The sequence below is a fragment of the Sus scrofa genome, chromosome 6 (assembly GCF_000003025.6).
Source record: "Sus scrofa isolate TJ Tabasco breed Duroc chromosome 6, Sscrofa11.1, whole genome shotgun sequence".
NCBI classification, from domain to species: Eukaryota; Metazoa; Chordata; class Mammalia; order Artiodactyla; family Suidae; genus Sus; species Sus scrofa.
The window spans coordinates 157,615,892-157,642,323 of record NC_010448.4 but is presented as its reverse complement, the minus strand read 5'-3'; the positions used below and the strand labels follow the sequence as shown (position 1 = coordinate 157,642,323).

Sequence of the window (26,432 nt, the reverse complement as noted above, 5' to 3'; positions counted from 1 at the left end):
TTAGCACAGCCTAGGTCACATCTTGGGTCGTTGTAAACTTTTTCTTCTTTAAAACATAACCCTTTGTTTGCATTCTGGCGCAGCAGAAATGAATCCAACTAGTATCCACGAGCATGCAGGTTCAATCCCTGGCCTTGTTCAGTGGGTTAAGGATCCGGTGATGGCGTGAGCTGTGGTGTAGGTTGCAGGCATGGCTCGGATCTGGCATTGCTGTAGCTGTGGTGTAGGCCAGTGGCTACAGCTCCGATTAGACCCCTAGCCTGGGAGTCTCCGTATGCCTCGGTGCGGCCCTAAAAGACAAAAGACAAAAAAAAAAAAAATTTTTTTTTTTTTTACTTAAATGAATCCATCTAAACCATGCACAGTCATATAAGGAAGCACTGTTCTAATTCAGCTTCCAGTAGTGAGGTAGCTGAAGCACAGAGAGCTCAGGAAGTTTCCTAAGTCACACAGTTGGTGAGGCTGGGCTTTGAAGTCAAGCATTCTGGCTCCAGAGTCCATACTCTTGGTCCCTTGCAGTACTGCCTCACATGCCTTTTCAGTACAAATCCAGAACTAGATCTAAGTTCTGATTCTTGGTCTGGGTCCCTCATCACTGCTTACACTGTGGAATGGACGCCTAGGAGCCTAGTGCTGGCCCTATACAGGGATAAGGGATTAGTTTTCTTCAGAAGTCACTCTGGTCACATGAAATGGTAGAAAAAGTAGATATGTGCAGACCCACATGGATAGAATTCTGAGCCTAGGTGAGGGGATATGGGCTAGAATTTCTAAAAGGAGAGAATGTCTAGAGGGCTGCTGTGGGAAGCCATCACCAGGCTTAGCCACAGAAAAACCCTTGTTGGACCTCAATGAAAGCTTCTAGGCCCTGCAGCACAGGCATAATTAAAGGGAGATTTCAGGGCTCAAAAGCCCGACATTAGGTATAGGTGACATTGCTTGCTGTGTATCAGGATTATTCCCTTTTATCCGAGTATAAATTGATTCTGGATTCCCATGTGTTTGGTATATGTAAGCAGTAGACCTCATGTGCTTATGTTAATATCAGACAAAATAGATTTCAAGGCAGTGAGCCTTACCAGAGATCAAGCAGGATCTTGATTAAAGGGTCAGTTTAATCAGAGTATTTAATAGTTCTAAATATGTATGTACCTAATAGCAGAACTTCAAAATGCATGAAGCAAAAAATTGACAACTCAAAGAAGGAAGAGACAAATGTAGAAATAGGTGGAGCTGTCAACATCCCTCTCTCAGAGTAATTGATAGAATTGAAACCGTAAAGTGTGTTTCAGGACTTAGTAAAGTGTAGGTTCTTCTGACTCGGCACAGAAGGAATTCAGCGAGAGGCAGAGAGACAGATAAGGAAAGAGTTTATTAGCATAGGACACCTGTGAGATTTATAAGCAGGTGGGCAAGAGGGTTCCACGCTGAGCACGTGGTGGGCTACAGTTGTATAATCCAAGGAAAGTGGGGACCACTTGCTCCCTCAGTCTTGAGTAGATGTCAGACTTCCACCGTCAGCTCCTCCTCCACATCGGGAGTTTTCTTCTCCCTACACAGTCAGGGTGGGATTGTCATGGTGCAGTGGAAATGAGCAAAAAGGTGGTAACATATACTAGAATACGGTCAGTCATCACCGGTTTTATTATGTTACCTTTCCTTATATTTTTGTTTTAGTGTGTGTAGAGGAGTGTGTCCTGGGAGTCACTAACTTACTGACCTCACTGGGCAGGATGTGGGTCTCATTCCATTGTTTTATTGTTTGGGGGTATGCCTAGTGCTTCTACTGCAAGGTTTTTGTGGCTAAGCAAGCCTGCCTAGTTGTTAAGTAAATCTGCTTTCTTGAGTGATCATTACCTTACAGGGGTCTCCCATACTTTTCTTGCAGTCTCCTGGTGAAATTAACCATTTAATCACCTGCTTTATCCCTTTACTCTATCCCTATCAGAATAAGTAGGTGAAGACTCAGTAGAGAGGTGATGTCTGCAAAAATGGCCAACTAAAGACCTGCAAAAATTTCTCCATAAAGTCAATGGAAAACCAGCAAAGAAATAGTAGAATCAGCTTTCTCATAACCCTGAAATGAACTGAAGATTTGCAATAATTGAGGAATGTTTATTCAAGAAGATTGGCTGAGGAGCCTGTTGTGGCTCAGTGGAGATGAGTCCAACTAATACCCATGAGGATGTGGGTTAGCTCTCTGGCCTCACTCAGTGGGTTAAAAAGATCTGGTATTGATGCGAGCTGTGGTGTGGGTTGTAGACCTGGTGCAGATCTCACTTTGCTGTGGCCATGCTGCACTTTGGCCCTGGGGAAAGAAAAAAAAAAAAAAAGGATGCCCGACCCTCCATAAGAACAGCAAGCTTTATGCCATTTTAACTTGCCCTGTCCTGTCTCCCCCCACCCCCACTCTGCTACGGGTTCATAGTAGCTGGATGAAAGCCAGCAGCCCACAATCATGGGGAAAATGAGCACCCTGGCAGCCACCAGAGGAAGCAGAACAGGATTGGAGCTCCTTCACAGTCCAGTTCCCAGAGAACTGTCATCATTTGATCGTCTAGAAAACCCCACTTACAAACTTTTTATTTGACCATCTTGGAACTATCCCAGTTGAAAAGCTTTTTCACAAAGGGTTGGGGTGGAAAGCATTTGTTAAAAACAATTTGAAGCTATTATTTAAGATTGCATCTGCCTGAAGCAGTGGAAAATAGTTGAGACAAATAATAGGTTTACCAGAAAACTTAAACGGAAAAACTAGGGAACGAGATTCTATAGGGGCTTTGAAAACCTCCAACATATTTCTGGGAACGTAGGTCATATATATGTGCTCTGACTATGCATGTGTTCACTAAAGATCTAAGATGATCCTGAGTTCTTACTCTGGCTGATTTGGAAACTCTTTAAGCAGGAAGTGAAGGCTAAGGCTGGATTGTTAACTGCTGGAGTGTTTTTTTTTTTTTTTTTTTTTTTGGGCCACATCTGCAGCATATGGAAGTTCCCAGGCTAGGGGTCAGATCAGAGCTGCAGCTGCTGGCCTAACAGCCATAGCAACACTGGATCCTTAACCTACTAAGCGAGGCCAGGGATCAAACCCCATCCTCACAGATACTAGTTGGGTTTGTAACCTGCTGAACTATGACTGGAACTTGCTGGAATGATTGTTGAAGGCTTGTCAAAAAGCCTGCATGCGAGCCCTTTGGTAAAGACAGGCAGACTTTTTGGCTTCAGGCATTTAGGGAAAACTGACTACTAAGCTAACTGATTGGAGTCTTTAGTAGTCACATAACAACAGATTACAAGAATCAACTCAGGAAAACCACTAAACAGCAGCAACAACAAACACTGGGGAGATAAGAGAGAATGCTTTTCAAAGCTGCTACATTATATTATTTTAAATGTCCAGTTTTCAACAAAAAAATCACAAGATATGTAAATAGTTAAGAAAGTGATTTCAGAGAGACAGCAGTGGGTGATGGCTAAAAGTGAGATCTTAATTCTCTGCTCAGGAATTGAACTTGGACAGCCTGGATGAAAACCAGAAATCCTATCCACTAGACTAGCTAGAGGCTGAAAGCAGAGTTGCCCTGATTCTTGCCCCCTTTGAAAACAAAATGCTTCAAGGAGGCAAAGACTGTAAAAACAGGTAGAAAGTTTATTGGTAGAAACACAGTACAGCATGTGGGAGCACACAGAGAAGTCGTCTCTTTATCTAAGGCAGAAATAAAGCAGTAACCCACAGCCACAGGAGTGAGGGTGTGGGCATCCGCCTCAATGAGGAGCATGCCAGAGGGTGACTTAAGCGCTTATATGGGGAAGTCTTTCTTTCGGGTCTTCAGCTTCCTTTAGTCGGTCGTCTTGCTTTCTTTTACACCTGACCAGACCCAGGGCCCTTCCCTGATCTGCGTGTGCATCTTTTGGCCAAGATGGGTTCCAAAGCAAGCATGGCGGGATGGTTATCCAGACTTCTTATGGCTTGGCACCTCCTCCCTTTCTGACCCAGAGGGTCTCTCTGCCCGTGTGTAGTTGGGGTCTCCTTGTTCCTGAGGATGGGTGGTATGGGACCTCCTTGTTCTTCCGTCCCAGCAGGGCTCAGCCCCTCTTTTGAACCTGTCATTACAACTGTTTAACAAATTCACAGGAGACAAGTACCAGTGATTTGCCTTGTGCCTGTTGTTATTTCTATCTCGAAGTATAGATAGATGGCTGGTTGTAAACATTTATCCCAGAGCCTACCTATCTCCTTTCTCAGGAAGTGTAACTAAGAGGCTAGTTGCGAATGTCTATCCTGGAGCCCATCTACCTCCTGCCTTAAAAGTATGGGTCATACCCAGGAAATAAAAATCAACAGAAACTTGCTGAGGAAGTCCAGGTGTGGGACTTAAAATACAAAGACATGGAGTTCCTGTTGTGGCTCAGTGGGTTAAGAACCCACCGTGGTGTTCATGAGGATGTGGGTTTGATCCCTACCCTCACTCAGTGTTTAATGATCTGGCGTTGCCGAAGGTTGTGGCATAGGTTGCAAATGCAGCTTGGATCTGGCATGGCTATGGCTATGGTGTAGGCTGGCAGCTGCAGCTCTGATTTGGTCTCTTGCCTGGGAACTTCCAAATGCCACAGGTGTAACTCTAAAAAGAAAAAGAAAAAACACAAAGACTTTAAAACTATTTAAAATGTTCTAAGAACTGTTGACTGAAAAAAAAAAAGAGCACACCCTAGAACTTGGGAATTAAGTTTTATTCAGCAGACTTACTGAGGACTTAAGCCTGGGATAGAGCCACTCAGATCAAAGGACTGTTCTGAAGAGGTAAGGGAGGAGCAAGGATTTAGGAGTTTTTGAAAATAAAAGACAAGAAAACATGTAGTTGGACATCAAAAAATCACTGCTAATTAAAGAAATAGACATCTCAAGTTAATGAATATAGTGCTTTTTGTGTATGAGAGGATACAAGAGTCTGGCCCTATTGAAATTATTCCTTTGATATGCACCTTAACTGTAGGATCATTATCCTGTTTTTCTCCCTCCTGAGTGTCCTTCAGTGTGCACCATCAGGGTGGCTGCAGTAGCTGCTGGTTTTATGACTGCAACATCCTTTGTTTGCTAAAATGGCAGGTTACATTCTTTGTCTACACCACTTCCTCTTGGTTATAAATTTAACCAATGGTTGGAAGGTATTTCATGGCCAGTTTTGTCCTATAGGACAAAGGAAGGCTCATTCCTAGAACAGGCAAAGATTCTACTGAGAGGCCACTCAGGGCACTAATTTTTGGATCAGGACCAGTTGATGATCTAAAATTCTCTGGATTGCCTGTTTTACTAGTCTGTTACCCAGGAAACGTTTTCACTTATGTCTTCTTCCCACATCTAGGGTTACAATTATTCTATGTGGAGTTAAATATTTGATCCACTGCTTCAAGATGTTTAGCTGTCGTTAATTTTGTCAGAATCATGGCTACAATAGGGTAGTGCAAGAGACGACAATCTTCTAAAACAGACAGGATGTAGTAATACAGGCAGTAGCATTAATGGAGTCATAGTGCAGCAAAGAAAGGAACGGGGTACAAATAACTTGAAAACAATGAGAGAGCAAATAAAAACAGTGGTTCATGTAACTAGTTGTAATCTGGTCATGATAAGCCAGCAAGTTCCCAGGGAGCCAGCTGTAGAAGCCAAATTCTGGAGGGATCAAGCAGAGAGAAAAAATAAATGTTTCATCTTTGTTTATGAAGGTATACTTTTTATATGTGCTGTAGGTCATAGTTACCATAAGAGAAAAGGTTTTCTGGAACACAAAGATTAAAAGCCAGTATACTTCAGGAGTTCCTGCTGTGGTGCAGTGGGTGGAAGAATCTGACTTGCAGAGGCTTGGGTTGCTGCAGAGGTGCAGGTTCAATCCTGGCCCAGCGCAGTGGGTTAAAGGATCCAGCACCTGGGAGCTTACATATGCCACGGGTGCAGCCATTAAAAAACAAAAAACAAACAAAAAAAACCCAGCCAGTATATTTCAGAAAAGAGTCATGAAGTTAGAAGTCATATTAATCAAAGTTCATTCAGTAGCATGTAATTAATTCCTGTTGATCTAGATGAATCATCACGTTTTCCTTTATTGTTTTGTAATTTCTTACCCAGTTCAGTGGTAAGTTACCAGAAGTTTATATTTGTCAGAGTCCCTTTTATGAATCTTCTTGGAGATCTTCATTTTATAAAAGCATCAAAGTAAAACAGCGATTGTCTATGAATGACAAAAGACTTAAAATGGCATGGTTAAAGATCTGAGTATAATGAAATTGACAAGAAACTTGGTTATTTCTTTGCCATACAACATTTTAAGATAATAATTAGCATAACATTAAACCAAGACATATCAGACTTTCTTTTTCTTTTTAATATTTTTGGCTGCACCTATGGCATATGGAAGTTCCTGGGCCAGGGATTGAATCCCAGCTGTAGGTGCAACCTACGCCATAGCTGTGGCAACAGCAGATCCTTAACCCACTGCACTGGGCTGGGGATCGAACTGTGCTGCCACAGAGACAATGCTGGATCCTTAACTCAGGAACTCCATATATCAGATTTTTAGGAATGCTGTATAAATTTTGGAATATCTATATGAATGACATTTACTCATGCAGTCTAAGAAGGTTTATCTCCAGTCACTGACAATGTTTTTTAAGTAACTGAATTTACCAAATAAACCTAATTAGTTTAATATTCCTCTTAGATGCCTCAGGGTTCCTTTGAAACTTCCCAGAGTTAGCTGAGGGTCAAAAGAACTTCAATTAGAATTTGATATTTGGGAATTTTGTCAAAAAATATCAAAAAGTTTTCAAAATTCTTGGTCAAATAGAATCATGAGTCACTGTGAAATAATACTTGACCAAAGTGACAGACTTCCAGAAAGCAAATATAGATCACTTAAAGGCAAAGAAACTCATACAATCTGTTATCAAAAGCAGTATTCCAAGAAAACTTTTGTTTTCTTTTTTTGTCTTTTTAGGCAACACCATGGCATATGGAAGTTCCCCAGCTAGGGGTCAAATTGGAGCTCTAGCCACCGGCCTATGCCACAGCCACATCAGATCCAAGCTGTGTCTGCAACCTATACTACAGCTCACGGCAATACTGATCCTTAACCCACTGAGCAAGGCCAGAGATTGAACCTGTGTCCTCATGGATATTAGTTGGGTTCTTTAACTGCTGAGCCACGGCAGGAATGCCAAAACTTTGTTTTCTATTAAACTAGTTTATTCCTTATTTTTCCATCTAGAAACAGTGAGCTCTGGGACAAAATCACATGTTCCCCTTAAAGTGTATTTCAATTCCTCATACTTTATTTTGCTGAAAACATAACCTTTAAAAACCTCAATCTCTAGCAAAAGCCAGCAAGCAGCAAGTAACTGTGAACTGTTTTCATACTAGCATTTCCTAATAGGCAAGTTTAGGAATATTCTAAAACCCATAGAAACATACATCTTCACATAGCATAATTTCTTTCCTCAGTGTGGTACAAGATGTGTCTAAAAAAGCCAAACATCTTTAGTTTCCCTCTTGTAAGGAGACAAAAGTAGGTAAATTTAGACCTGTTTAGCAATTAATGTTCCAGTATTTTATCTTATTTGAAATGATCTGGATATTCAGTGAATTTCCATCATTTAACTTAGCAAAACTCAAGTCACTAGAGAAACTTTTTTAGGTAAGCATATCCCAAACATAATTATTCCTAAAGAGTTCACCTACTCTTATCGCATTTACCTTTCCTTTATAACTTGTGAAAATATCGTCATACTATGGATGAAGAATGTCACCTGCCATATCAGTAAACAGAAGATGTTGCAGCTTTTTTGGGGGAGGGGAGGGACAGGATACTTGCCCTAAATGGTTGTTTTGTTTTGTTTTGTCTTTTAGGGCCATGCCTATGGCATATGGAAGTTCTCAGGCTAGGGGTTGAATTGGAGCTGCAGCTGCCAGCCTACACCACAGCTCATGGCAGTGCTGGATCCTTAACCCACTGAGCCAGGCCAGGGTTGAACCCACGTCCTCACAGACACTAGTTGGGTTCATTTTCTGCTGATCCACAAAGGAAACTCCATGGCCCTAAATAGTTAGATGCATATCAAAGGAATGATTTCAGTGAGCCTAGACTCTTGAGTCTTCCCATACACAGGAAAGCTCTAAATTCATTAACTCACATTGTCTGTTTTTATTTAACAATATTTTGTGGTTCTGACTACTTGTTTGTTGTTTTTGCAAACTCCTAAATATCCTGTTCCTCCTTATTTATCTCTTCAGAGCTTTCCCTCAGAGCCATCTGAGAGACTGCCTCCCCAGGCTTAAGTCCTCAGCAAGTCCTCTGTGTAAAACATAATTCTCAACTTTTAGGTTGTACCATTTTTCTTCTGTTGACAATACCAAGTTAATTTCTTGCCAGCAAGCTCTGCAACAGAAATAACATGAACTTGGGTTAACCTAGGTACAATCTAAGTACAGTCAAGTAAGACCTGCATTGAAGTTCCCTGGTGGCCTAGCAGTTAGGGATTAGGTGTTGTCAGTGCAGTGCTGTGGGTTCAACCTCTGGCCTGGGAATTTCGGCATACTATGGCCGCAACAAAAAAAAAAAATAAAAAAGACAGATATGTTTATACTGCATGTTTAAGCCACCTTTAATACCAGATACTAATTTGATACTGAATATTTGCTAGATCATGTGAACCTGAAATTTGTTCTGGCCAGTTTCCTTTGTATTTAGAAATATTTAATTTGTAAGTGCTTACTTTTAAGTCAGTTAAATGGAGCTCTTTTATAAATTTAATTTTGATAATATATATACCACCAACTAAAACTCAGGATCATCAACCAATAATTGAGAGATCTGGGAAGCAAGAGGACTCACCCAAATTTAACCCTCTGAGGCAAACAGGCACAAGAGGCCTCTGCTGGTACTAAGGCTCTGGCTCCTTGTAGAGTTCAGACAGAGAGAAGTCTGCTCTTGGTCCCTTTATGGTTACCAGAATTGTTGACTGGGGGAAAAAAGCACAACTTAAAGAGTTGAGAATTGTATTTTTTTCTGCTGACTTACTGAGGACTTAGGCCTGGAATACAGCTTGTCAGATAGTTCTGAGGGACTGATCAAAGAGGCAAGGGAGGAGCTAAGGTATATGGGAATTTTTGCAAAACAAACAAAGTATGTACTTGAACATCAAAAGATTACTTATAATTAAAGCAACAGATATCTCAAGTTAAAGATTTCAGTGATTTTCTGTGTATGTAAAGAGTCTGGGATTATTGAAATTATTCCTTTGATAACAGCATGGCAAATATCTAGAGCCAGTATCCTGTTTTTCTCCATCCTGAATTCCCTCAGGGTCCATGGTCAAGGGTGCCTGCAGTGGCTGATGGCTTGATATGGGTACCCTGTTTTTCTCCATCCTGAGTTTCCCTCAGGGAGCACCACTGGGGGTGGCTGCGGTGGCTGATGGCTTTATGGCTGCAGTGTCTTTTGTTCACTGAAATGGCAGATGACATTCTTTGTCTACAAAGGAACATTCTTTCATCCAGCAATGAAAGGAAACAATGCCTAAAGAACTTTAAAAAGACATAACGAGAACAGTGTCTCATCAAATAGGGAATATCAATAAAGAAAAATGAACAAATGAAATAAAAAATTCACTAAGGGGCTCAAGAGTAGAACTTTGAAGATAGGTCAACGGTAATTAGCCTGAGGAATAGAAAGAAAAAAGAACAGAGAAAGGTGGAAAGTGGGAGACCTGTGGTATGCTGTGAAGCATATCATAGGCATAATGGGAGTCCCAGGAGAGGAGAGACAGACACAAAGGAATATCTGAGGAAATAATATCTGAAAATATCCCAGGTTTGATAAGAAAGTGAAGAGACAACCCCAGAATGGGAGATAGTATTTCATACCCTCTAGGAAGGCTCTAATTTTTCAAGGAAAATAACAAATGATAAAGATGTGGAGAAACTGAAACACTCATACATGGCTGGTGGGAATATAAAATGGTGCAGCCTCCATGGAAGGCAATTTGAAAGTTCCTCAAAAAATTAATGGTAGAATTGCCACATGACCCAGCATTTCCACTCCTAGGTATGTACCCAAGAGAATTGAAACCAAGTATTCAAATACTTGTACATAAATGTACATAGCAACATTATTCACAATGGCCAAAAACTGAAAACAATCTAAATGTCTATCAACTGATGATAGATAAAAGTGGTATGTCCATACAGTGGAATATTATTCAGTTGTAAAAAGGAAGGAAGTACTGATACATCATGCTACAGTGTAGCTGAATCTCAGAAACATTATGTTGAGTGAAAGAAGGCAGTGTATAAAAGATCATATATTGTATGATTCCATATATATATGAAACATCCAAAATAGGTAAATCTGTAAAGATCCCAGTTCACAGGACTGACAATAGCAAATACTGGAGATGTGGAGGAATTGGAACTCTCATACATTCCCAGTGGGATATAAAACTGTACAACCACTTTGGAAATCAGTTTGACAGTTTCGTATACCTTTGATCCAGCAATTTTACTCGTAGGTATCTACCTAAGAGAAATGAAAACATGCTCATGAAAAGACTTGTGTAAGAATGTTGATAGCCTATTTTATTCATAATAATCCGGAAACAGGCTTTGTGTCCAACAGTAGGAGGATAGGTAAAATGTGGTATATTCAAACAATGGAATATGACTTGGTAATGAAAAGAAACCAACCTATCAGTGACTGCAAAGGGGTATGAGGATATGAGGGAGCTTTCCAGGGAATAGAAATGTTCTCTGTCTTAGTTGGAGTGTTTTTTTTTTTTTTTTTTTTTTTTTTAATAAAGGGCAGCAAACTCCATAGTTCAGGGCTCCTGTGACCTGGGGGTTATAGAGGCTTTATGTGGCCCAAACTTCAGGTAAGAAGCAGGGAAGCCACACCCACCCACTTGTGTCTGTAAATCAGAAGAAAAACAACACGGGACAAAATTCAAGTCATCCTTAATCATCTACCTTATCATTCTCTAATGTGGCTGGTTAGTGTGGCTCAGCTCACTGTGAGGGCAGAATTGGACATAGTTGTAATAGCGTACATGGGGTGGGGTTTGATTACTCTTGATGGTGTGATCAAACTTCCTAACAGCAGAAAGGGCTTTTGCAGTTGCTTTGGCAGACTCGATTGGAGAAGTCATGGCCAAGAGTTATCAGCCCTTGTTTCTTGAAAGGAGCTAGACTCTTCATGAGGGAAAAAAAAAAAAAAAAAAAAAATCTGTGTTAGCATCTGTGGGGCTTCTCTGGAGAAGGTAAGGGTGGTCGTGCTATATTTTAGAGCAGGGCTCATGAAACTGACCCACAGGCTAAATCCACCCTGTGTCCTCTCTTTGTACATTCTGTGAACCAAGAATGTTTTTCACAAACAAAACCCGATAATATGACAGAGCCCATACATGGTCTGCAAAGCCTAAAGTATTTATTATCTGACACTTTACGGAAAAAGTTGGCTGGCCCCTATTCATCCACAATCCTGAGGGTAGGAGTAGCATCAACTGTTTTTTTGGTAGATTAGCCAGAAGAGGAAATGGAAATTTTCTGTGAAATGAAGCAGACTGGTGGTATTTTTCTCTCATGGACTATAATTGTCAAAAGGCAGAGCCTCTGGTAAGTTCTTGGCCTGGGTTGTTCCAGTGTAACCCTATATTCCAGCCATAGCAGAAAGTTAAAATGCCCCGTGGGCCCTGTGTCAGTCCATCCACCAAGAGTGCCCTTTCTCTTTCATCTGGTTTCTGTCTAAACCCACCTCCGAGGTGGGGCAGCATCAGTCCCTCCCTGCTCTGTGTTTCCTAACCCTTGATGGACACAACGAGGGTAACACATAGCAGACCTTTTACGTGTCTGTCCCCCTCGGTAGACTGAGCTCTTTGGCTGGAACTGAATCCAGCCTCTGGTATGCCTTGATGTACAGCAGCCTGGGTTGAATAGAGACCAGAAGTAGTTATTTGGGATCAGAAGAGGAGGCAAGTTCCCTAGAGCTGATGCATCTGAATTTCACTTTCAGCGAACTGAACAGAGGGATATAAGGAAAGCAAAGTTGAAAGAAAAGAAGGAGCAGAATCAGAATGAGGCTTTACTCCAGGCCATCAAGGTGAGTCTTCAAACCTTAGGCCCTATGGGTCTTGTGAAATCCCCTAATCCTGAAACCTGTTGGGAACCTTTCTGGGGATGCTTTGCCTGAATTTTCTTTCTGCTTTTGGTGAAGTGGTGTGACAAGTCAGACCCCCTGTGTTCAGTCGGCTTCTGACTTGTGTACCTGTGTTGGTCTCAGGTAACATACACTGAATAGTTGCCATGGGTTAAAGATTCTCTAATCTTCACAGTAGCCTTCTGAAGTAAGTCCTCCTGCTCCTGTTTTGGTAGATGATTACATTGTCTCAGGGAGATGAAGAAACCTCACACAGCTACTTTTTCAGAGCCAGGTCCTTGCTCTTAGCCCCTGTGTTATACTGCGTCCTGAGAAAGCCTGAATATTTAGGATGTTGCTCTTGTAATTGTAATAACCACACAAAATTCTACCTCTCCCTTCCTCTCTTTCTGGCATTTTAAATGAATATAGTCTGATTTTGTTTTCACCTGGATACCCCAAAGGTCACCTGCTGAGCCTTGGATTCACAAGGGAAGTAATACTTGGCCATGAGGTTTGGGGATGGGTTCTTTGTTTGATTCTTTGTTAAGTTATTTGCCTATTTAAGTTACTTGTTGACTTTGAGAACTTCATACTACTAAGATGCACTCCAGTTGTCCCTCCTGGCAACAAGAAATCTCTCAACACATTAACAGACTAAACAGAAGGGAATACTCTAGAGGGATCTAAAATGTAGAATATTGGAATGCCCAGACATTTGCATACAGACCTTCTTTTGGGTCTCTCCTTTAACTCTGCATCTCAGACTTCAGTGTAGGTAAGAATTACTCTCAATGGTAATATACACAAAGCTGTATATATGGTATTTTAATCATTTAAAGCAGGGTCAGCAAGCTGTTGCCAATGGCTCACGGCATGCCTGCTTATGTATGTGTTATGTACTGGTGGCTGTTTTCATACTTACAATGGCAGAGTTGAGTAATAGCACAGAGACCATTGGGCCTGCAAAGCTTAAGTATTTCTTGTGTGACCCTTTAAGGGAAAGCTTGCCAACTCCTGATTTATGAGATACCATTGAAGTAATTTTGATTACATGTAATTTTCCCCTTGGGTGCTAGCCTTATGAACCTCCACACAGCATACGTAAGAGGTGACTTTACTTTTCAGACCTTTGATTTGTCCTTATTTCCATGAGACAGTCAAGATTAAGCCAGCATGTGAATTATATTTAGTGTCCATGTCCTGGCCAAACTGAGACATTTGCCTTTTTTTTTTTTTTTTTCTCTTTTTTTTTTTCCTTTTTGGTCATTTTAGGGCCATGTGCTTGTGGCATATGGAGGTTCCCAGGCTAGGGATCAAATCGGAGCTGGAGCCGCTGGCCTGTGCCACAGCCATAGCCACAGCCACGCTGGATCTGAGCCATGTCTGTGACCTACACCACAGCTCACAACAACACCGGATCCTTAACCCACTGAGTGAGGCCAGGGATCCAACCTGTGTCCTCATGGTTGCTAGTCAGATTCGTTTCTGCTGAGCCATGACGGGAACTCCCAACATTTGCCATTTTTGTACCTTCCACTCTCTGCATCTTTCAGTACTTTTTTTTTTCTTTTGTTTTCTCTTTCTTTTTAGGGCCATACCTGCTGTATGTGGACGTCCCAGGCTAGGAGTCTGCTGCACCTGCTGGCCTCCGCCACAGCCAAAGCAACTTGGGATCCAAGCCTCATCTGTGACCTACACCGAAGCTTGTGGCAACACCAGATCCTTAACCCACTGAATGAGGCCAGGGATCAAACCTGCATCCTCATGGATACTAGTTGGATTCTTAACCCACGGAGCCATAACAGGAACTCTGCATCTTTCTGTACCTTTGCACATGGTGTTACTTGGCTGTTCCTTGGGGCAGAATGCCCTTCCCACTCCCTCCAGCCTCCACTTTTTCTGCCTTTCAGAATCATTGTTCAAGGCCTAGCATTCCTCAGTCACCTGCAGCCCCCAGGCTGCATGAATTATTCATGGTCTGCAGTTCCACCACTTTACTTCTTCCCTCATGTCGCACTTATTACCACATTTAGTTCATCTCTGTGTCAGAGTCTAGCATGTGGTAGGTGCCCAGTGAAGGCGAGTTAAACAGATGATGCCTGCTCTGTGCCAGGCCTCAGGGATAATGAAGCTGAATCATGTAGAGCTGGCCCTCAGGGAGCTCGCAGTGTTTTGGTTTCTCTTTTTAGTGAAAGGGGTTTGCATCCTTCCATGTATAATGTATGTGCTTCTGTCCATAACCCAGGCTAGGAGCATCAGGCTAGTCTCTGAAGCTGCTGGAGAAGATGAAGATTCAGCCTCAGAAGGTCTTGGTGAGCTTTTCCTGAATGGGCTCAGTTCTGAGAACCCCTATGGAGCCAGGCTGAGTGTAGATGACCAGGGCAGACTGAGCTGGCCTGTGCTCTTTCTGTACCCGGAGTATGCCCAGTCGGACTTCATCTCTGCTTTTCACGAGGACTCCAGGTACTTCCTTCCCCAGGAGCCCTCTGCTTATGCTTCTGAGCTTCCTGCTGTCTCAGCAGGACAGATAGATAGATTTTTGGTTGAGGAGGGAAGAGAATGGTTTTAGAGGGTTTTGCACAGTTTGGTTTGGCATAATCTCTCTATCCCATAGCTGATTTCTCCTTTGACTAAGTAGCTTTGCAGTGACAGATACTTTCTCACCTTCATAGTAATATCATGTACAGTGTCAAGCACTGCTACTTCTCTCTGGTGAGAGATGAAGTCATAGAGGTAGTACATGCATAGTAATTGAAGAGTGTATTTATTAGAAAACATATAACTGGCTATTTTAACGTGATTTGATAGGGTCAGTGTGGGAATGTTGTTAATCTTGAGTCCCTTTAAAGAGAATTACTGTATCATAATAAAACTAGTGATACGCACATTTTGGGCACTGCTCTCAAAATGCATTAATCCTGCATTTCATGATTTATACATTCTTAGTATCTCTGTGATTTGGTGTCTGGGGACTGTGGTGTGTGAAAAACAGAGCATGAGTTATTGATACCCAGATCAATTGATATTTTATCTCCTTAGGTTTATTGATCACCTAATGGTGATGTTTGGTGAAACGCCCTCTTGGGACTTAGAGCAAAAATACTGCCCTGATAATTTAGAGGTAAGAGTTTTATTTTGTTCCTCCATGAGAATTGGGGGAGCAGGGGAACAGGGGATGCGGCTAGAATTCACTGCCCTTTTAAAAAAAAATTGTGGTAATATGTACAGAACATAAAATTTACCATTTTAACAATTTTTAAGTGCACAGTTCAGTAGCATTAGGTACAGTGACCTTGTTGATCACACCACCACCTGTCTCCGTTTTCATCCTTCTAAACTGAAACTCTATCCCTATTAATGAAAATAGTGAGTTATTTTACCTCCCTACTCCCCAGCCCATGGCATCCACCCTTCGACTTTCTGTCTCTGAATTTATCTGCTCTAGGTGCCTCACTTAAGTGGAATCATACAGTATTTGTCCTTTTGGCTTATTTCACTTGGTATAATGTCTTTAATGTTCATTGTGTTGTAGCATGTCAGAATCCTCTTCCTTTTTTAAGGCTGAATAACATTCCATTGTTGCAACTCTTAAAAAAAAAATAATCGCAATTTATAGAACAAAGAATTTGTCTTCTGGGAGTTCCCATTGTGGCTCAGTGGTTCACGAACCCAACTAGTATCCATGAGGATGCGGAGTGGATCCCTGGCCTTGCTCAGTGGGTTAAGGATCCAGTGTTGCCATGAGCTGTGGTGTACGTTGCAGACATAGCTTGGATCTGATGTGGCTGTGGCTGTGGCGTAGGCCAGGGGCTACAGCTTAATTCAGCCCCTAGCTAGTGGGATCCTAACCTGGGAATCTCCATATGCTGTGGGTGTGGCCATAAAAAGACAAAAAAAAAAAAAAAAAAAAAAAGAATTTGTCTTCTAACTATTTGAGAGTAAGACGCCAGCTGATGCCCTCAGTACCCCTGAATACTTTAGTGTCTATTTCCTAAACACAAGGACATTTTCTTTCATAATCCCAATCAGTCATCAAAATTGGGAAGTTAACTTTGATACACTACTAACCAGCTAATCTTCAGACTCCATTCTGTTTTCACAAATTTTCCCCCAGCAATGTCCTTTTTTTTCTTTAGTGTATTTAAAATTTTATTTTTTTAGGAGTTCCCGTCGTGGCGCAGTGGTTAACGAATCCGACTAGGAACCATGAGGTTGCGGGTTCGGTCCCTGCCCTTGCTCAGTGGGTTAAGGATCCGGCGTTGCCGTGAGCTGTGGTGTAGGTTGCAGACGCGGCTCGGATCCCGCGTTGCTGTGGCTGTGGCGTAGGCTGGCGGCTAGAGCTCCGATTAGACCCCTAGCCTGGGAACCTCCATATGCCGCGGGAGCGGCCCAAAGAAATAGCAAAAAGCCCCCCAAAAAAATAAATAAATAAAATTTTATTTTTTTAATTCAGTGAGTTTTATTATATTTATAGTTGTACAACCATCATCATAACCTAATTTTAGAACATTGCATCCCAAACTCCCAGCCCATCTCTGCCCCCTAAGCTCTCTCCTTTGGTAACCATTAAGTTTTTCAAAGTCTGTGAGTCTGTTTCTGTTCTGCAAATAAGTTCGTTGTATCCTTTTTTTTAGATTCCATACATAAGTGATAGCATATGGTGTTTGTGTTTTTCTCTTTTTTTGGGCATACTACTATTTTAAAAAAATTTTAATTGGAGTATAGTTGATTTACAGTATTCTGTTAGTTTCAGGTATACAGAAAAGTGATTCACTTATATATAGTTTTCATTTTACGTTATTATAAGATATTGAATATAATTCCCTTTGCTAGAGAATAAATCCTTGTTGCTTATATAGTTTATGTATAGTAGTTTGCATCTGGTTTTTTCTTTTTTTGGCTTTGTAGGGCCACACCCGGGGAATATGGAGGTTCCCAGGCTAGGGGTCGAATTGGAGCTGTAGCTGCTGGTTCATACCACAGCCATAGCAACGTGGGATCCAAGCTGCATCTGCGACCTATACCACAGCTCACGGCAATGCCGGCTCCTTAACCCACTGAGCAAGGCCAGGGACCAAATCTGCGTCCTCATGGATGCTAGTCAGATTCATGTCCACTGAGCCACAGTTTGTGTCTGTTAATCCCAAACTCCTAATTTATCCCTCCCTCTCACCCTTTCCCCTTTGATAGCAAAGTTTGTTTTGTGTTTGAGTCTGTTTCTATTTTGTATGTAGCTTCATTTGTATTATTTCTTTTAGATTCCACACATAAGTGATATCATATAATATTTATATTTGTCTTTGTCTTACTTCACTTAGTATTGTCTAGGTCCATCTGTGTGCTGCAAATGGCAATATATCATTCTTTTTTACGGCTGAATAATATATGTGTGTGTCTGTGTGTATATGTTTTCTTAAGCCAGTTATCTGTTGATGGGCACTTGGGTGGTTTCCATATCTTGGCTATTATAAATAGTGCGCCTGTGAACAGTGGGGAGCATGCATCTTTTTGAATTAGAGGTTTTTTCTTTTCTGGATATATGCCCAGCAGTGGGATTGCTGGATCATATGGTAGATCTATTTTTAATTTTTTAAGGAATCTTCATATTGTTTTCCATAATGGCTGCACTAATTTACATTCCCATCAACAGTGCAGGAGGGTTCCCTTTTCTCCACACCCTTTCCAGCATTTATTATTTGTAGACTTTGATGATAGTCTTTCTGACCAGTGTGAGTAATACCTCATTGTGGTTTTTGATTTGCATTTCTCTAATAATAAGTGACGAACATCTTTTCACGTGCCTCGTGGCCATCTGTGTATCTTTAGAGAAATGTCTGTCTGGGTCCTCTGCCCGTTTTTGATTGAGTTGTTGGTTTTTTTGATACTGAGTTGAATGAGTGGCTGTAAACTTTGAATATTAACCCCTTGTCAGTCACAACATTTGCAGATATTTTTCTCCCATTCTGCAGGTTGTCTTTTCATTTTGCTGATTGTTTCTTTTGCTGTGCAAAAGTTTTCATGTTTGATTACATCCCATTTGTTTACTTTTGCTTTTATTTCTTTTGCCTTGGGAGACCTAAGAAAATATTACAATGGTTGTGTCAAAGAATGTTTTGCCTGTGTCCTCTTGTAGGAGTTTTATGATGTCATATTTAATATTTAGGTCTTAAAACCATTTGATTCTATTTTTATATGTGATGTGAGGGACTGCTCTGATTACCTTGGTTTACACGTAGCTGTCCAACTTTCCCAGCACCACTTACTGAAGAGACTGTCGTTTCTCCGTTGTATATTCTTGCATTAATTGAATGGAGGCATGTGGGTTTGTTTATTTATTTGCTTTTTAGGGCTGCACCTGTGGCATATGGAAGTTCCCAGCCATAGCCATAGCCACAGCAATGCCAGATCTGAGCTGTGTCTGTGACCTACACATCTCACGGTAGTGCCAGATCCTTACTTAACCCACTGAGCAAGGCCAGGGATTGGACCCGCATCTTCACGGATACTAGTTGGGTTTTTTGCCACTGAGCCATAACCGGAACTCCGGGGTGTGTGGTTTATTTCTGGACTCTGTTCTGTTCCATTGATCTCTGTGTCTGTCCCCCCTGCCCTGCCCGAGTACCATCATGCTGTTTTGATTACTGTAGCTTTGTAGTATTGTCTGAAATCTGGAAGAGTTATGCCTCCTGCCTTGTTTTTTTCCCCTCAGGATTGCTTTGGCAATTCTGGGTCTTTTATGGTTCCATATAAATTTTTGGATTATTTGTTCTAGTTCTGTGAAAAATGTCCTGGATGTTTTGATAAGGAATTGCATTAAATCTATAGATTGCTTCAGGCAGCATGCACATTTTAACAATACTAATCCTTCCAATCCAAGGGCATGGGCTTTCTTTATATCTCTTTCAGTCAGCAATATACTTTATCGGTGTTTTATAATTTTAAGTGCTTAGGTCTTTAACCTCCTTGGTTAAGTTTATTCCTAGGTGGGTTTTTTTTTGTTTTTAGCCGTGGTTTTTAAACAGGATTTTTTTTTCTACTTTTTTATATTTTATGCTAAAGAATTGCAACAGATTTCAATATATTAACTTTCTGTCTTGCTTCCTTGCTGAATTCACTTATTCTAATAGTTTTTGTGTAGAAACTTTAGGGTTCTCCATATAGACTGTCATGTTATCTGCAAGTAGGGACAGTTTGGATACTTTTTATTTTTTTTGTCTGCTATGCCTATGACTTCCATTATTATGTTCAATAGAAGTGATGAGAGTGGGCATCCTTGTCCTATTCCAGAATTTAGTGGGAAGACTTTTAATTTTGCACAACTAAATATTATATTAGCTGCGAGCTGTCATAAATGGCCTTTGTTATGTTGAAATATGTTCTCTCTGTGCCCACTTTGGTGAGAATTTTTATCACATCTTGAATTTTCCAGATGCTTTTTTGGTGTTTATTGATATGATCACGTGTTTTTTGTCCTTCCTTTTGTTAATGCAGTGGATTACATTGATTGATTTGCATATATGGAATCATTCTTATGACCCTGGACAGAATGCAACTTGATCGTGGTGTATGATCCTATTTATGTGTTGTTGGATTTGGTTTGGTAGTATTTTTTGTTTTGCTTTGTTTTGCTTTTTAGGGCCACACCTGCAGCATAGGGACGTTCCCAGGCTAGGGGTTGAATCGGAGCTGCAGCTGCCAGCCTATACCACAGCCACAGCAACATGGGATCTGAGCTGCACCTGCAACCTACACCACAGCTTACAGCAATGCTGGATCCTTAACCCACTGAGCAAGGCCAGGGATCAAACCCACGTCCTCATGGATAATAGTGGGGTTTTGTTACCGCTGAGCCACAACAGGAACTCCTGGTTTGATAATATTTTGAGGATCTTTGCATCTATAATCATCAAAGATATTGACCTGTAATGTTATTTTCTTGTAGTGTCTTTGGTTTTGGTATCAGGGTGATGGTGGCTTCATAGTATGAATTTGGGAGTTTCCCCTCCTTTTCAACTTTCCAGAAGAGTGTGAGAAGGACAGGTATAATTTCGTCTTTGTATGTTTGGTAGAATTCTCCAGTGAAGCTGTCTGGTCCTAGAATTTTGTTTGCAGGGAGGTTTTTTTATTAATTTTTTATTCATTTTTATTTATGTCTTTTTAGGGCCACACCCATGGCATATGGAGCCAAAGCTGGTGGCCTACACCACGCCAGATCTGAGCCACATCTGTGACCTACGCCACAGCTCACAGCAGCACCAGATCCTTTAACCCACTGAGCAAGGCCAGGGATCAATCCTGTGTCCTCATTTCTGCTGAGCCATGGTGGGCACTCCTGCAGGGAGGTTTTTTAAAAAACAGATTCTGTTTTATTTCCACTGCTTGGTCTGTTGAAATTATCTATCTTCTTGACTCAGTTTTGGCAGGCTTTGTGCTTCTAGGAGCTTAGTACCCATTTCTTCTAGCTTGTTCAGTTTGTTGGCATATAACTGTTCATAGTAGACTCATGATTTTGTATTTCTGTGGCATCATTTGTTACTTCTCCTCTTTCATCTCTTACTTTATTTGGGTCCACCCTTTTCTTCTTGGTGAGCCTGGCTAGAAGTCTGCTCGTTTTGTTTCTCTTTTCAAAAAACCAGCTCTTGTTTTTGGATTTTGGTATTTTTCTGATTGTTAGGTAAGTAGGTTAGCTTGTTCATTGGCCATTTCTCTAGTTTTTTGAGGAAAGCCTGCTGTATTGCTATGAACTTCCCTCTTTGGAACTGTTTCCTGTATCACTCAGTTTTGTGTTTTCATTGATGTTTGTCTGAAGGTTTTTTTTAATTTCTTCCCTGGTTTCATGATTGACCCATTCATTTTTTAGTAGCATGTTTTTGTTCTTTTCCCATTTTTTCTGTGGTTCATTTTTACAGTTTCATACCATTGTAGTCAGAAAAGACACTCGAAATAATTGCTGTCCTCTTAAATTTGTTGAGGCTTGTCCTAGTAGGCGGTCTATCCTAGAGAATGTTCCATGCCTGCCTGAAAAGAATCTGTTTTTTTTGTTTGTTTATTTTGGATATAGGGTCCTGTAGATATCAGTTAAATCCAACTGGCCTGTTTTGTCATTAAGTCTTGTAACCATTGCATCTAAATCAATTTTTATCTTGGCATTTGAATTGTCCTTTTTTTTTTTTTTTTTGAGGGCCAACCTGCAGAGGTTCCCAGGCTAGGGGCTGAATCAGAGCTACAGCTGCTGGCCTACACCACAGCCACAACAATGCGGGATCTGAGCCATGTCTGCAACCTGTAGGACAGCTCACAGCAACGCCAGATCGCCAACCCACTGAGGCCAGGGATCTAACCTGCATTCTCATGGATACTAGTGAGATTCGTTCCCACTGTGCCACAGTGGGAACTCCTGTTTCCGTGTAGCTTTGGCCTGGATTGTGCATGTTTGGAACATCAGAGCAGCAATACTGTCGTCTTGTTGCATCTCATCAGATACACATGATTTCAAATGTCCCATTACTGATGATGTTCACTTTTAATCACTTGATTGAGGTAAGGGCCTGCTAGGCTTCTCTACTATAAAGTTAACCTTTTCCCCTTTGTAGTTAGTATTTTACAGGGAGGTACTCTGAATGATCTAAGTAGTTCACTGTTCATCAAACCATCCACTTAACTTGTTTGTATCAGTGGATTTATGGTTTCCTGTTTTATTCATTGAGGTGTAATCTCTTACTATGATATGTTATGCTCAGCTTGTGTCAGGTTTGGTCCATGGGAATGCCTTCAGATTTGCTTCTGTGTCCTTTCGATTTGTCTCCCATATCTTAAGCACTTCCTTGCTTCCTGTCACAAGATGTTCCAGGCTCAAACTGTGCTTTCTTTGCCCCAGCTCTAGAATCAGCCTTTTTTCCCAAGGAGCCCTGGTTCTTTTTAGTAGAAAATGGTATTTTGAAGTCAAAATCTGTGTAGCACGAGGGTGAGGAGAGGGCTGCTCACTGCTCCAGTGCCGTGTGTGTGTGAAAACATGAGCTCTCACTGGTTTCTCCAGTTATAATCCCAACACCATAGGACCTCTTTTCTCTCTTCCCATATTTCTTTTATTCTTAATAACTTATTTTATCAATCTCCCCATATTTAATCCCCCTCCTGTCATCATGCCTAGCTGTGCTGAACCCCCCCGCTTTATTTTTTTGCTTTTTAGGGCCGCACCTGTGGCACCTGGAAGTTCCCAGGCTAGGGGTCGAATCAGAGCTACAGCTTCTGGCCTACACCATAGCCACGCCAGATCCAAGCCTCATCTGCAACCTACACCACAGCTCATGGCAATGCCAGATCCTTAACCCACCAAGCGAGGCCAGGGATCAAACCCACAACCTCATGGTTCCTAGTGGGATTTGTTTCCTCCGAGCCACAACGGGAACTCCAGTGCTGAAGCCCTTTATTCATATCTTGACTCTTGCTCCTCTCTTCCTCTTGCAGGTCTACTTTGAGGATGAGGACAGGGCAGAACTATACCAGGTACCTCCCAAGAGCACCCTCCTGCAGGTGCTGCAGCACCCCAGGTGAGTAGACCCAGGAAAAGATGCTCAGGCACCTTCCTTGGGATGCTGCCAGGTTCTTATTCCACTTCTGAGTGTTAGCCTGGTACGGGGTCCTCTCCCTTCAGCTCTGGACACAAAACTGAGAGACAGTAACTTAGGAGACTGGCCTGGGCCAGCAGCCAAAGAGGCTGCAGTGTGATGACTTGGCCCCCTGCACTGCAGCCAGGACACCCTCAGACTGGGAGAGGTGAACAGGGCTGGTTGGGAAGGAAGAAGCTGCCTGACTTTTGTACGCAGAAGCTCCTCTTCCTGATTGTGCCTGGATGCCTGATACCATCATCTGGAAACAGCAGTGCCTCTCGAAGTCAGGCACCATCATTTACTGGCTGTGTGACTCTGAGGCTATTCCCTCTTTAAAATGGGGATCATTACTCTTGGCCTGCATACGTCTCAGGTGTTTGCAAGAGTAGGAGCCCGTGTACTCTGATAAACTAAAGGGGTGGTCTTGCTGTGAGGGGGAGTCTTTGTTAGTCACAGTGGCAACCAGATGGATTTGGCAGTTGTCTCTGTTCAGCTTTGGGGACCGGGGGTGGGGGGGGGTTGGCCATGTTCCTAGGTTATAAGGGGATGCCCTCAGTAGCTTTCTTAGTTGACTCTTGGCCTACTTCTAAGCTTTGAGCAGAGCACATGTCTTACATTTAGGCTGAGAGAGTCCAATGCTCTAGGGCAAAGGGCGTGGTGGGAAATGAGGCTGGAGGGAGAGGTTACGGCCACGTGCAAAGGCTTTGAGCACCCTGCTATGGAGCAGGGTTCCGTATCCTGATGGTGTATGGAGCCCCAGAGGCTGTTTGTTTAGGTAAAACTTAGCATGTGATGTACAGATCTGAAGTGCACTCTTCAGTGGTGAGGCCTGAAGTAGGGGCAGGGATGGGGGAGACGTTGCAGAGGCAGGTTGAATAGGGGCCGGGGATGTGTTGACTGACTCGGTGGGGGGGTGTCCAGCTAGTCTTGATGCTTCTGCTTTGGCCTGGCAGGCAGCAGGTGGCAATTTCTTCAAGTATCATTGATGAATTGGCAGTATTTTTTTTTTTCCTTAGCCCCAAATCTCCCTTCTAGTTCATAGACAGGTTTCTAGCTGTTCATTTCTTTCTGTTGTTAGCAAACTACCCAGAATTCTTTAAAGGCCTGAGGTCTACCCTACACCATCTCCCCCAAATGGAGAAATCTAAACAGAAAGCTGACTGATTTGTGGAGAAAAACCAGTTTCGTTCTCCCCAGACAGTATAAGTGCATTGGAAGTGATTACTTTTTAAATGACTAGCATGGGCAAGAGGCTACCTAGCACAGGTTTCTGGCAACTTCAGGCCCTGAGTTGGGTGCTAGGCCAAGATAGAGGCCCTGCTGTCCAGATTCGAGCTCACTGGGCGATGCTAACATCCCTCGACCTGAGAAGCCAAGGCCCTGCCTGCCCTCCAGTCTGCCCACTTCATTGGCTTTTTGCCCAGCAGCTGCAAGCACCTTAGTGACCTGCACCTCCTGGCTTTGGCTCCCTCCTGCCCCGTCACTAACGCTTTTCCAAATTAAAGCCAGCTGAGACACGACTGCTTTCCAGAAGTCCTTCCCAATTCCCTTTCCATAGAGGGAATAATATCCCTTAAAGGCTGACACTATACCTCGCAGATGCTTCTATAGTTGTGCCTGCTGTCCTGGTTTATTTACTGCCCTCCCCTCAGTACCTGAGAGCTGGGATGGTGGCTTTTGCTTGTTGTTTCATCTGTTTTCTCAGCACAGGGCCTGGCTTACCCTGGACACTCACTGTTGAATGAAGGAATGAAAGCATGGTCTCATTTCATGTTTAGCCACAGACATACATGATGCTACAGGACTGGCCCAAAGGTTCTGGCTTGGTTTTAAGGGGCAGAAGGTCATGCTGATTTGCAGATTAAGAAACCAAACAAATAAATGTGCTACCTTGCATTTGAATGTTGACTTATGCCCAAAGGTTCACCTTGAATGTTGCTGGGAACGTCCATGGACGATTCAGATTGCAACTCAGTGAATCCCTCTCTTTTGTTGTGTTCACTGCAGGTACTCTGTAAAAGCCCTGACGCCAGCATTTCTGGTCTGTGTAGGATCCTCTGCTTTCTGCAGGAATTACCTCCGGGGGCGAAAGGTGCACCAGATAAAGTGATCGGGTCAAGCTGTGGGAGCCAGGCCTCTAGATCTCCTCCCTCCGCCTCCGCAGCCTGGAGTCCAGTACACTTGAATCAGTGGGTCCTACTCCTAGAATCTAGCACTTTATTTTTATCACCCTGAGGACAGGCTTCCCCACATCGTGGTGGGGAAGAGCTGTCAACTTCCAGAACTGCAGCCTTTCTGGTCAGAGTGCTGAGCTCCCCTGGTCTTCACTCTTTTTTTTGTTTGTTTTCAGGGCCACACCCGTGGCAAGTGGAGGTTCCCAGGCTAGGGGTCTAATTGGAGCTGCAGCTGCCAGCCTACGACACAGCCACAGCAACACCAGATCCTTAACTCACTGAGCGAGGCCAGGGATCAAATCCACCTCATGGTTCCTAGTTGGATTTGTTTCTGCTGCACCACGATGAAAACTCCATTCTCCTCTCGATACAAAACTGTGTGCCTTGGTCATGACACCCTTGGACCCAGCGGCCTCCAGCCTCCATCTCTGACCTGGGAAACGCACTGGCCTGCGGAAACTGACTCAGGATCCAGTGACATGGTCTGAAGCTTTGTGGAGTCAGAGGCCTGGAGAAGCTAGGCTCACACTGCACTGTACACAAACCAAGCGTGTAATGTAAGGGATTAGAGCTGAGACTCGGGCCTCCCATTGTTTCATGAGCACAGCAGGCTGCTCTGTGGGGACGCTATAAATGCCTTGGGATGAGAATGGGGCCAGGAAGGGGGTCCTGTTTCTGCATCTATAAAGACCTCCACACCAGGGTCTTCCAGAACACCTAAACAGTTTGCCAGTTTTGCTGATCTTGCCGTATGGAGAGCTGTGACTGTTCTTGGATGCTGGCTTTGAGTTTCTCTCCAGTTTCCACATTTTAGGATTTTGTGCCTTATAAACTGGAAAATCTTTTTGCATGTTGAGTCACTGTCATGTATTTTTGTTTACAGCTATTTGCTCTTCCTCGTTCCTAGAGGATTCCGTATATCCTTACCTGGCAGTGCCTACCTCATCCCCTAGGGAGGAGTGCCCTTCCGCACGCCTGATGGAAAGGGACAGGAGCGGACACGTCAGATGGAACTTGCAGAGCATCGTGTGGTGGGCTCATGCTCTTTTCCCTCAGCCATGAGAACACTTCCTGAGGCGCTGCTTCTTCAGCCTGGGTGCCAGATGCTGAGACAGTGGAGCAGAGCTCAAGTAGCTGGCCTGCAACCATGGGCTGTAATCTGAATGAGAAGTAAATCTTGCAGTAGTAAGTGCTGACCCTTTGGGGTTTTTACTATAGTGAGGCTAACTAATACATCAGAAAACTGAATCCAGCTGCTGCCCTTAAGGTGGACTGACTTGGGATTTGGTGCTGTGTGCTTTGCCATCTTTGAAGGGCACTTTGCTGTGGAATATTTACAAAGAACCAGGGACCTTTCATTCCAGGTGCAGGTCCTGTCTGTGGCTTGTGGCCCCCAATCCATCCTAAGTCTGGCTTGGCCACACTGAGGCCATCCTCGCACTTCTCAGCTAGACCCTGCACAT

The 26,432-nt window shown here is 42.7% G+C and overlaps 1 protein-coding gene across 1 annotated transcript in view; it reads left to right on the top strand.

Moving 5' to 3' along the window:
* TTC4 (tetratricopeptide repeat domain 4) overlaps positions 1-25,825 on the top strand; it is a 35,178-nt gene extending 9,353 nt beyond the window's left edge. Inside the window, exons 6-10 of the mRNA XM_003127973.4 lie at positions 12,060-12,146; positions 14,431-14,648; positions 15,225-15,306; positions 22,653-22,735; positions 24,803-25,825. Of these exons, the coding sequence (XP_003128021.2) occupies positions 12,060-12,146; positions 14,431-14,648; positions 15,225-15,306; positions 22,653-22,735; positions 24,803-24,905 (573 nt within the window). The 3' untranslated portion in view covers positions 24,906-25,825. The remainder of the gene's footprint in view (positions 1-12,059; positions 12,147-14,430; positions 14,649-15,224; positions 15,307-22,652; positions 22,736-24,802) is intronic.